This window comes from Petromyzon marinus, chromosome 42 (genome assembly GCF_048934315.1).
Source record: "Petromyzon marinus isolate PM22_M1 ecotype Great Lakes invasive population chromosome 42, UKy_Petmar_22M1.pri1.0, whole genome shotgun sequence".
Taxonomy (NCBI): domain Eukaryota; kingdom Metazoa; phylum Chordata; class Hyperoartia; order Petromyzontiformes; family Petromyzontidae; genus Petromyzon; species Petromyzon marinus.
The window spans coordinates 7,125,069-7,137,606 of record NC_133708.1 but is presented as its reverse complement, the minus strand read 5'-3'; the positions used below and the strand labels follow the sequence as shown (position 1 = coordinate 7,137,606).

Below are 12,538 nucleotides of genomic sequence, written 5' to 3'. Positions count from 1 at the left end.
TAACATTTCTCCAGACGAGGTAGTTAACATCTCGCCAGACGAGGTAGTTGGCATCTACACCATTGGAAACCTCATTTGCCAGTAACAAAATATGATCATTGGTATTTTTACCCTTTTATCTGGCAACAAAACTGACACCTTTTTTACAAGGAGTCATGTTTACATTGACCACAATACCTGCGGTCGGAACGCAAACAAAAAAACAACAACTCTGATAATGTATGTGGCACTGTCCTTGAAATTGATTGGTCCACACCCGAGACAGCTTTCTTGAGAGCCTCGTCTCACGTTGGTGTTGGACCAGAAGACGCCAAAAGGCGCACAACTCAAAGACAATGCACCATCAGAGTATGAGAGCTCGGGGTTAAGCATTTACACCATTGGAATCCTCAGTTGCCAGTAACAAAATCTGATAATTGTTTTTTTACTCTCGGTCGCCTTGCAGTGCGGAGTTTGTTTGGTTCTGCACCTGCTCTGCCTGCGTTGTCTCTGTGTTCTCCGGTGTCCTCCTCGAGCTAAAAACAAACAACAACAACAACATTGTAACTGATATCGGCTAAAACATCCCAAAGTAGCAGCCAGCTGGATCCTCCTGAAAGAAAACGACTAGTTTTCCTGGCTAAATTGTCATCGTACTATGTTAGGATAAAAGTTTCTGGCTGGCCGGCATGTCGTGTCGTGGGGGAGGAGGGGGGCGCCATGGTGGTGAAATGTTAACTACCTCGCCTGGTATACAGGAGGTCATGCGCTCGATCCCGACCCTGACGCCTGTATATATTTACTAGTAACGAATTGGCACGTTCTGTTTACATGACAAACCTTACTAATTGGCTGTGTCGGGTGGTGGTGGGTTTAACGACACATATATGTATGCAATCTAACCCCAGAAAACCTGTATTATGGATATTTGTCGCAAAAGCCTACGTGTTCAACTGTACATTTGGAGTTTGTCTCTCTCCTCATGGTAGCATGGATGTTTTTCTCTGGGTCCTCCGCTTTTTCCCTGCACATTTAGAAAAAAATTTAAACGTGTAGAGGGATTGTAAATGTTGTGGCTTGGCTCTCCAACACACTCTACTCGTAACGAATTGGCACGTTCTGTTTCCATGCCAACCCTTGCTAATTGGCTGTATTGGGTGATAAGCCACTTCGTTGAGCTATCATTTGTGGCCAGGTCATTTCTGAAAAACAGCTATACAGCTCAGTGGCGCCTTACCTGGTAAAATAAAAAATTTTGAGTGGGCGAGCGGGTGGGCAAGTGACGTCATGTGGTGATGTCACCATCCACACCTCCCCCCGCCCACACGTCCACCCTCCGCCCCCACTGTGTACCCGACACATATGTGCGGAAAGTAACAAGAAGAGGCATTTTTTTTTCGAATTCGGGCAAAGTGGTCGCAATGCGCTGTGGTGAATACGAAGACGGTGGTCCTTAATGAATATAGTCACGAAGCAACAGTCCTTAAAGAGCCACCGCATGCAGCTTCGGAACCGCAGGTTGTCGACCCTTGGGCTAGTCCATCCTGCTGCTACTCTCTGCCCTGCCCCCCCAGCTATGACCAGGCCTACCCTTACCCCTATCACTGTCACTACCCCTGGCACTAGCCGTATCACTACCCATTACTACCCCCGAGCACTACCCATACTGCTCCTTCATCCACAGCTCTCTCCTTCATCCACAGCTCCCTCCTTTGTCCACAGCTTTCCCCCTTCATCCACAGCTCCCTCCATCCACAGCTCCCTCCATCCACAACTCCCTCCTTCATTCACAGCTCCCTCCTTCATTCACAGCTCCCTCCTTCATTCACAGTTTGCTCCTTCATTCACAGCTCCCTCCATCCACAGCCCCCTCCTTCCTTCACAGGTCCCTCCATCCACAGCTCCCTCCATCCACAGCCCCCTCCTTCATTCACAGGTCCCTCCATCCACAGCTCCCTCCTTCATTCACAGCTCCCTCCATCCACAGCTCCCTCCTTCATTCACAGGTCCCTCCATCCACAGCTCCCTCCTTCATTCACAGCTCCCTCCATCCACAGCCCCCTCCTTCATTCACAGGTCCCTCCATCCACAGCTCCCTCCATCCACAGCCCCCTCCTTCATTCACAGGTCCCTCCATCCACAGCTCCCTCCTTCATTCACAGCTCCCTCCATCCACAGCTCCCTCCTTCATTCACAGGTCCCTCCATCCACAGCTCCCTCCTTCATTCACAGGTCCCTCCATCCACAGCTCCCTCCTTCATTCACAGGTCCCTCCATCCACAGCTCCCTCCTCCATCCACAGCTCCCTCCTTCATCCACAGCCCTCTCCTCTCGTCCTTCCCCCTCCGACGTCCCCCTTATCCGCACGGTCCCCTCTCCCATTTCCTCCTCCTCCCCTCATCTCTTTCACCTCATTCCCAGCCACCAATCACACATCGCCATATCTCGGACCATGTCTTCTCATCTCCAGCCTCCCATCATATCTCGCGCATTACCTGGTTAGATAAAAAAAAGTAGGTTAGTTTTATTTGTATATATTTTAAAGTGATTTGTTTAACTTTCCTATACTTTGCACTGCTATTGTGGTTTTTTTATTGTTTGTTGTTGTAATGTTTTGACCCCGTGCCCCTATCGGACATCTGCGAAAAACAGCTTAGTACCTAATCGGATTCCTCCTGCAGTATAAATAAATATTCCAATTCTGATACGGCGCAGTTTCTTCCAGTAAAGTAGGTGCACGGGGATTGACATCAGTGTGTAAAGTACGGGGTGGGGGGGGGGTTAGGGGGGGGTAAGGAACACCAATGTTGTGGGGACCTTTACCGGCGGAAATTCTCACCACTGCCCCGCCCCACCCTTCCTGCAGGTGCCCAGGTGTGCCGTCCGCACCTTCTCGCTAGCCACCCGGCGCTGCCCTGGCTCGAGAGCGGCAAGGCTCTGGGCGGCCACGCCTCTCACGGCCCGCCGGCGTGGGCCCTCCACCACGCGGCCCAAGCGGCCCACGCGGCCCACGCGGCCCACCAGGCCCACCACCACCAGCACCACCACCACCATCCCGGCGGACCGGTCAGCGCGCCGTACCACGCGGCAAGCCCCGCGGCCCACCACCACCTCTTCGGCTTCCCGCCCACGCCGCCCAAGGACCCCGGAACGCCGGAAGCGGCGCCGGGGCAGGAGAAGGACGGCGGCGGCGGCGGCGGCGGTGGCGCCGGTAGCGGCGGTGGCGGCCAGAAGGGCGTCCACTTTGGCCTCATGACGGCTGCCGAGCAGCAGGGAATGAAGATGGAGAACTGCAGCCCGTCGCGGGGAGGGGAGCAGAGCGGCGGTGGAGGCGGTGGAGGCGGTGGCGTGCCAGCCACCACGACGCACCACCCCATCCCCATGTACCCGCCGTACCTGGGTGCTGGCGGGCAGGATTACGGCCCGGCTCTCTACTCGCACGCCGGCCTCCTTGGCAGCTCCAACTCCAGCTTCACGCCCAAGCACAAGAACAAGGCCCGCACGGCCACAGGTACACAGGGCGCGCCACGGTTTGCGAGATGTTGACTAACTTGCCATGTATACAGGAGGTCGTGGGTTCGATCCTGACTCTGATGATGCCTGTATATTTGAAGTTTGAATTTTCTCTCTCCCCGTGGTGTTTGCGTGGATTTTTATCCAGGTCCTCCGTTTCCCTCAACGTTTAAAATCAACACCACGCGTTTAGAGTGTTTGGCCGCTATAAATGTCCACGTGATGATGCGCCACTACGTTGCGCTTCGATTTGTGATGGCCGTTGTCTCTTCTGAACAAAAAGTTTTGCTGCAGCTCAGTGGAGCCTTACCTGGTAACATGAAAAATTATTTAAATAGTTTTGGTTCAGCTACGGCTACCGCGATGTAATCGCCTCGTTGGTCTAGCGGCCAGAGCCTCTGGCCGTGGTGTCACGTGACCACGCCTCCCATTCCCCACTGTCTAGTTCGCCGAGCCGATCCAGAACGAAAAGCTCAATACGTTGTCCAAAATAATTTTGGCTTGGGGCAAAGCAGGACCAGGGGGCCGGGGGGCAGGGGGCTACCATTGCCCTGTGACGCAAGTCAAGCGAGCACTGTGGACGACGTAGCGTCGCCACGTCGTCGCCTTACACGCGTCCGATTAGCACGGTTGGCAATGTACGGTGCGAAAGAAGTTCAACATACGTTTAGCCTATCCCGACGCGTCCATTGACGCACGACGCAAGGTGGCCATGGCTCGGCTTCTGTGGTGGCAAAAGCGGAAGTGCTGCCACCGCTTCACACTCGTCCCAGAATGCACCACCGCGGCACACCGTGCCATCGCCTGCTGGCGGTGTGTCAATGGCCCTGCGTGCTACAGCAGAGCTGCATCACAACTGTTTGCACTGTGTTCCACACGAGGCGGACACAATTACCGTGCTCCTTGGATAATCAAGAGTCTGGAGAATACGGTGTCTCGAAGTGTATAGGTCAACATTTGTTTATGGAAATGAGACAGTGGAGGGGGAGGGGTGCTGCGATGGGGCGGAGGGGGCAGTGCTCAAAATCCTACTCCAGGCCTGAACCAGTGGTTGGAAGTTCCACATTCCTATGGCTAGGGGGTGAGTCAACAGAACGACCACTCATGAAAGAGGTTTTTTTGGATAAGATCCTGCACATTTATGCGAACTAACCCAGAAAACCTCTAATTATGGATGATATTGGTCGCAAAAGCCTCCGTGTTAAACAGAACGACCTCTGTTCACTTCCCACATTGTACATGCAAAACTCTTTTGTCAATCCGCTGCTGGATGAAGGACCTCCCAGTCCCATATCGGTCGTAGGAGCAGGGGGTTATTTGACCCATACTTTACCATGCTGGTCAGTGCGGGTTGGTGAATCCATCAAGCATGTCCCCTGCACGAACCCTCTGCATATCTAACATGGGGTCAAACCCACACACTGCCCTATTGTGGAAACCTGCTTGTGTATCAGTGGCCACAGCTCCACGTGACTTCCCAGTCTCAGCGCTTGCTTAGCTTTCTGCCGTTTTGATTTTGGTCGTGGGGTGACTCCGTGCGACGCGGTTCCTCACGAATGCACGTCCCGTACCACCAACACGCGGGCTTGTTTTCGCAGTGTCACAGCACGCACACGCACGTGTCACGCGCACACACACGCGCACGCACGTGTCACGCGCACGCACGGGTCACCACCGTGGGATCGTCTGAGGCTAAATCGCAACCCGCATCTGCCCATCGATTTAACCGCGGCATAGCTCCAGTGTGGGTCTGCAGGTTGGGCCTGCCACGTCACAGTCTCTTGAGCTTTCCCCAACGCACTACTTGGCTGTGACCGCTTACAAACCAGCCATGTGCCTAAGCGTGCGTTGTTGCCAAACTCTGACTGAACATCTTTTCCGGGAGATGTTTGGTTTTTTTTTTACTCTGAGTATTATCATGACTAAATTCGTTTCTTTTAAATATCCTCCATTATTAAAATCCCCCGGGATTGCTTTAAATAGTCACCGGGAGAGGATCGATGGCAAATTCCGGCGGAAACTCGCGGGTCAATCTGGGGAAGGAGGGATGTGGCAACCCTCCTAGCGAGCACGCGGGCTTGGAGAGCCATCGGAGCAGCAGCAGCAGCAGCTGAAGTTTGCGACCGAGCGGAGAGGGCACGATTGCTCGTGCAGCATCATCAGCAGCGGCAGCAGCGGCGATCGCCGAATGATGCTTCTTGTGGTTGTTGTTTTTTTTTTAACGAGAGAGGAATTCTCGCTCGCTGAGACTCCGCTTGGCCCTGACCCTGGACAATCCACACGGGGATGGCTTATCCCGCCACAATCCACCTCGCCCTCCTCGTCGTCGTTTGTCTGAATGCTCCCCCCAAGCGGTTCGATCAAACCGTGGACGGGAACCTCTTCACCGCGCGGGAGAGCGTAAATCGACGAACAGGGGCGATGTTTCCTCTCTCCACGTATCCATCCACCTCTGGGCATTCAAAAATATATATATGAAATACATTTCATACCCAACCCCATCCGCCAGTGTTTCAAGACGAGCAAAAGTCTGGACCAGTTTCGACACGCAGAGTGTTAACGGAGTCAGGCTTGCCTCGAATTAATGCTGGTGGACCTGCTCGTCTTGCAGGCAAAAGAACCCTGTCTGAGCAGATGCGGGGACCTCCTTGTTCCACACGCAGTCGTAGTCGACATCCACGATTCGAATTGTTAATTGAAAGGGCGGGAGCAGTGTTTGTTTGCAGCGTTGTGACTTCCCATCTGGTTGGTGCCTCCGCCACGGTGGCTAGGAGATGTTAACTCCCTCGCCTGGTATGCAGGAGGTCGTGGGTTCCATCCCGACCCTGACGCCTGCTGCTGCTGTATATTTGGAGTTTGCGGTGTCTCTCTCTCTCTCTCTCATCAACATCATCACGGTGGCTATGAGATGTTAACTACCTCGCGTGGTGTGCAGGAGGTCGTGGGTTCCATCCCGACCCTGACGCCTGCTGCTGCTGTATATTTGGAGTTTGCGGTGTCTCTCTCTCTCATCAACATCATCACAGTGGCTAGGAGATGTTAACTACCTCGCCTGGTGTGCAGGAGGTCGTGGGTTCCATCCCGACCCTGACGCCTGCTGCTGCTGTATATTTGGAGTTTGCGGTGTCTCTTTCTCTCTCATCATCATCACGGTGGCTATGAGATGTTAACTACCTCGGCTGGTATGCAGGAGGTCGTGGGTTCCATCCCGACCCTGACGCCTGCTGCTGCTGTATATTTGGAGTTTGCATATCTCTCTCTCTCTCATCAACATCATCACAGTGGATAGGAGATGTTAACTCCCTCGCCTAGTGTGCAGGCGGTCGTGGGTTCGATCTCTCTCATCATCGTCATCATCACGGTGGTTAGGAGATGTTAACTACCTCGCCTGGTATGCAGGAGATCGTGGGTTCCATCCCGACCCTGACGCCTGCTGCTGTTGCTGTATATTTGGAGTTTGCGGTGTCTCTCTCTCTCATCAACATCATCACAGTGGCTAGGAGATGTTAACTACCTCGCCTGGTGTGCAGGAGGTCGTGGGTTCCATCCCGACCCTGACGCCTGCTGCTGCTGTATATTTGGAGTTTGCATGTCTCTCTCTCTTATCAACATCACCACAGTGGCTAGGAGATGTTAACTCCCTCGCCAGGTATGCAGGAGGTCGTGGGTTCCATCCCTACCCTGACGCCTGCTGCTGTTGTATATTTGGAGTTTGCATGTCTCTCTCTCTCTCATCAACATCATCACAGTGGCTAGGAGATGTTAACTCCCTCGCCTGGTGTGCAGGCGGTCGTGGGTTCGATCTCTCTCATCATCGTCATCATCACGGTGGTTAGGAGATGTTAACTACCTCGCCTGGTATGCAGGAGATCGTGGGTTCCATCCCGACCCTGACGCCTGCTGCTGCTGTATATTTGGAGTTTGTGGTGTCTCTCTCTCTCATCAACATCATCACGGTGGCTAGGAAATGTTAACTACCTCGCCTGGTGTGCAGGAGGTCGTGGGTTCCATCCCGACCCTGACGCCTGCTGCTGCTGTATATTTGGAGTTTGTGGTGTGTGTGTGTCTCTCTCTCCACGTTTAGAATCGACGCACGTTTACAGTACGTGGCTGCGATAAATGTACACGTGATGACAAGCCACTTCGTTGCGGTATCATTTGTGGTAGCCAGGTCGCTTCTGGTCAAGAGAGATATATAGCTCAGTGGGGGTCTTACCTGGTAAAATTTTATTCAAAACATATTTTTGTTTTTAGCTTCTCCTCTGATGCCCTCTCCATAGCCCGGAACTCCGCCCCCCCCCCCACCTCCCTCGTGCTGTTCGTCGTGCTGTCGACTTCCCTGCCTCTGTTCAGGTCCAGGCTCAAGACCTTCCTCTGCTTCCCTGCCTATGTATGACTGCCTCGCTCGCTCGCTCGCTCTCTCCCTCTCTCTCTCTCGCTCTGTCTTCATGTCAATTAACATTGCCACTGTTTCTGCCCATCGTCTTGAGATGTGTCCGCATTTAGCCGCTGCACGAAGCAACACTGAGCCCAACTCGTCACGTAGAGACACACGGAGTCACCAAAAGATCCATGGGCTCACACTGAGACCGATCGGACCAGTAGGTTAACACGGAAACCCATAGACCCGCATAGACACCTGTAGCACCACATGGCGACCCAAAGACTCACGCTGAGACCTATAGATCGGCATAGACACCTTCCAGACTCACGTGTCGACGCATAGACTTACATGTCGAACCACAGACCCGCATAGACACTTCTAGACTCGCATGTGGACCCATAGACTCACAAATAGCCCGAAAGACCCATGCGGACACCTGTCGACTCACATGTCGACCAAGTAGACTCACACGGAGAAACACTTTGGCTGCCTCCCTGTGCAAAGCCCCCCCCCCCCAATCCCCCACTGTTTGTGTGCATCGTCTCAAGCGAGATGCGGTCGCGTGCAGCAGACACTGCATGAAGAGGGCAGAAGCAGTAAGGGCGTTGTTGTCTTATTATCATCATCATTATCATTAATCGTCATTATCATCACTGCATATCCTGACGGCCAGCTTTTGCAAAGCAGGTGAAGGCATCCCCTCTGAGATGAGCGAAGGCATGACCAGCCAAGAGTTCTACTCCACGTGGCGCCCAGCACCATACGGAGGCACGGCTAATAGCACTAACGAGACATTTCTTTGTGTGTGTGTGTGCACGTGTGTACGTGTGTGTGTGTGTGCGCACGAGTGTGTGTGCACGTGTGTACGTGTGTGTGTGTGTGTGCGCGCACGCGCACGAGTGTGTGTGCACGTGTGTACGTGTGTGTGTGTGCTCGCTAACAGCACTTGCCCCAACAGTCTGTTAAGGCTATACCGGGGATCTTTATCTTTGTGTGTGTGTCCGTGTGTGTGCGGGGAAGCGGTAGCGTAGCGGTCAGCGAACCGGGTTCGATTCCTGCTCACGGCCAACACCAATGACGATAATCTGAACCGGTCCTGGGCCTCCCCTAGGTCGACTCAGCCTGAAATGAGTACCTGGTGCGGTGTGTAAACATCGCCACTGGGGAGATAATGACGCTCTGGAATTGTGCTGGCCACCCACCCCCTCGTGTGCCGTGCCGGCCTTCATAGGTGCTCGCTAACAGCACTTGCCCCAACAGTCTGTTAAGGCTACACGGGGGGTTTTGATGCTATGTGTGCGTGTGTGGTGTGTGCCTGTGTCTTTATGTGCGTACGTGCATTTGTAGGTGCATGTGTACGTGCATGTGTACGTGCATGTGTATGTGCATGTGTACGTGCATGTGTATGTGCATGTGTACGTGCATGTGTACGTGCATGTGTATGTGCATGTGTACGTGCATGTGTACGTGCATGTGTGCTATGCGGGGGATCTTTGTGTGTGCACATACGTGTCTGTATGTATATCTGTCTGTATGTCTGTCTGACTGTCTGTATGTATGTACGTTTGTCTGTATGTATGACGGTCTGTATGTATGTCTGTATGTATGTTTGTCTGTATGTATGACGGTCTGTATGTATGTTTGTCTGTATGTATGTTTGTATGTATGTATGTCTGTCTGTATGTCTGTATGAATGTATGTTTGTCTGTATGTCTGTCTGTATGTATGTCTGTATGTATGTCTATATGTTTGTCTGTCTGCATGTCTGTATGTATGTATGGCTGTATTTATGTACGTCTGTATGTCTGTCTGTCTGTATGTTTGTCTGTCTGTATGTCTGTATGTATGTATGTATGTCTGTCTGTTTGTTTGTCTGTCTGTATGTGTGTGTGTCTGTCTGTGTGTGTGTCTGTCTGTCTGTATGTCTGTATGTATGTATGTCTGTATGTATGTATGTCTGTATTTCTGTATGTATGTATGTATGTCTGTATGTTTGTCTGTCTGTATGTGTGTGTGTCTGTCTGTATGTATGTCTGTGTATGTGTGTGTCTGTATGTGTGTGTGTCTGTCTGTATGTGTGTGTGTCTGTATGTCTGTCTGCATGTGTGTGTGTCTGTCTGTATGTCTGTCTGTCTGTATGTTTGTCTGTCTGTATGTGTGTGTGTCTGTCTGTATGTATGTCTGTGTACGTGTGTGTCTGTATGTGTGTGTGTCTGTCTGTATGTGTGTGTGTCTGTATGTCTGTCTGCATGTGTGTGTGTCTGTCTGTGTGTATGTCTGTCTGTCTGTATGTTTGTCTGTCTGTATGTATGTCTGTCTGTATGTCTGTATGTATGTATGTCTGTCTGTACGTTTGTCTGTCTGTATGTGTGTGTGTCTGTCTGTATGTGTGTGTGTCTGTCTGTATGTATGTCTGTGTATGTGTGTGTCTGTATGTGTGTGTGTCTGTCTGTATGTGTGTGTGTCTGTATGTCTGTCTGCATGTGTGTGTCTGTCTGTATGTCTGTCTGTATGTTTGTCTGTCTGTATGTGTGTGTGTCTGTCTGTATGTATGTCTGTGTATGTGTGTGTCTGTATGTGTGTGTGTCTGTCTGTATGTGTGTGTGTCTGTATGTCTGTCTGCATGTGTGTGTGTGTCTGTCTGTCTGTGTGTATGTCTGTCTGTCTGTATGTTTGTCTGTCTGTATGTATGTCTGTCTGTATGTCTGTATGTATGTATGTATGTCTGTACGTTTGTCTGTCTGTATGTGTGTGTGTCTGTCTGTATGTGTGTGTGTCTGTCTGTATGTATGTCTGTGTATGTGTGTGTCTGTGTGTGTGTGTGGGGAGCGGTAGTGTAGCGGTCAGCGTGCGGCGCTACGAACCCGGCGAACCGGGTTCGATTCCCGCTCACGGCCAACACCAATGACGATAATCTGAACCGGTCCCGGGCCTCCCCTGGGTTGACTCAGCCTGAAATGTGTACCTGGTGCGGTGTGTAAATATCGCCACTGGGGAGATAACGACGCTCTGGAATTGTGCTGGCCACCCACCCCCTCGTGTGCCGTGCCGGCCTTCATAGGTGCTCGCAAACAGCACTTGCCCCAACAGTCTGTTAAGGCTACACGGGGGTCTTTATGCTATGTGTGCGTGTGCGGTGTGTGTCTGTGTCTTTATGTGCGTACGTGTATGTGTACGTGCATGTGTACGTGCATGTGTACGTGCATGTGTACGTGCATGTGTACGTGCATGTGTACGTGCATGTGTACGTGCATGTGTACGTGCATGTGTACGTGCATGTGTACGTGCATGTGTACGTGCATGTGTACGTGCATGTGTACGTGCATGTGTACGTGCATGTGTACGTGCATGTGTACGTGCATGTGTACGTGCATGTGTACGTGCATGTGTACGTGCATGTGTACGTGCATGTGTACGTGCATGTGTACGTGCATGTGTACGTGCATGTGTACGTGCATGTGTACGTGCATGTGTACGTGCATGTGTACGTGCATGTGTACGTGCATGTGTACGTGCATGTGTACGTGCATGTGTACGTGCATGTGTACGTGCATGTGTACGTGCATGTGTACGTGCATGTGTACGTGCATGTGTACGTGCATGTGTACGTGCATGTGTACGTGCATGTGTACGTGCATGTGTACGTGCATGTGTACGTGCATGTGTACGTGCATGTGTACGTGCATGTGTACGTGCATGTGTACGTGCATGTGTACGTGCATGTGTACGTGCATGTGTACGTGCATGTGTACGTGCATGTGTACGTGCATGTGTACGTGCATGTGTACGTGCATGTGTACGTGCATGTGTACGTGCATGTGTACGTGCATGTGTGCTATGCGGGGCGATCATTGTGTGTGCACGTACGTGTCTAAATGTGTGTATCTGCGTGTCTGTATGTATGTGTGTATCTCTGTCTGTATGTCTGTATGTATGACGGTCTGTATGTTTGTCTGTATGTATGTATGTGTGTATGTCTGTCTGTTTATATGTATATCTGTATGTATGTATGTTTGTCTGTCTGTATGTCTGTCTGTTTGTCTGACTATATGTGTGTCTATGTATGTCGGTCTGTATGTCTGTATATCTGTCTGTATGTGTGTTTGTCTGTCTGTATGTCTGTCTGTATGTATGTCTGTCTGTATGTGTGTCTCTCTGTCTGTATGTCTGTCTGTATGTGTGTTTGTCTGTCTGTATGTTTGTCTGTGTGTATGTCTGTCTGTGTCCACCCCTTCACCTCTATGCGTCTGCCGCCCCAGTCTTTAAGATGCTGTCACGCTCACTAACAGCACTTGACCGCGCCCCTATAGGCTACACGGGGGAGCTTTGTCTGTACACGGCGTGCACGTGCCGCTGTGTACCGACGTGTATCTGCGAGCCTGACCACACTTTACCTGCAATGAACTTTCAATGAACCTCGCCATTCCCACAAGGGGGGGAGGGGGCAGGTGGTCAAGAGTTTAGGGGGGGGGGGTGGGGTGGGGGGTCGAGGTGAGGGCGAGGAGGGCCCAGGGCAGAGCGGAATTCATCGCAAGGGGGCCACTGGTGCGTCCTGGTGGCCTTTAGTGCGGCCCCTGACGTCCCCCCCCCCAAATCCCCCCCCCAATCCCCCCCCATCCCCCCCACCCGGCAATACACGTTAATTTACTTTAATAAAAAAAA

The 12,538-nt window shown here is 51.9% G+C and overlaps 1 protein-coding gene across 2 annotated transcripts in view; it reads left to right on the top strand.

Annotated features, from left to right (window-relative positions):
* Positions 1-12,538, top strand: part of LOC116951245 (GATA-binding factor 2-like) — a 79,670-nt gene that overhangs the window by 45,665 nt on the left and 21,467 nt on the right. The window contains exons 3-4 of one of the 2 annotated variants that reach the window (XM_076073483.1): positions 2,846-3,490; positions 8,564-11,034. In XM_076073483.1, coding sequence (XP_075929598.1) covers positions 2,846-3,490; positions 8,564-8,907 — 989 coding nt within the window. In that variant the 3' untranslated portion in view covers positions 8,908-11,034. Of the gene's footprint in view, positions 1-2,845; positions 3,491-8,563; positions 11,035-12,538 lie in introns of those variants that run through there. The other variant, XM_032969741.2, reaches the window with a different exon arrangement.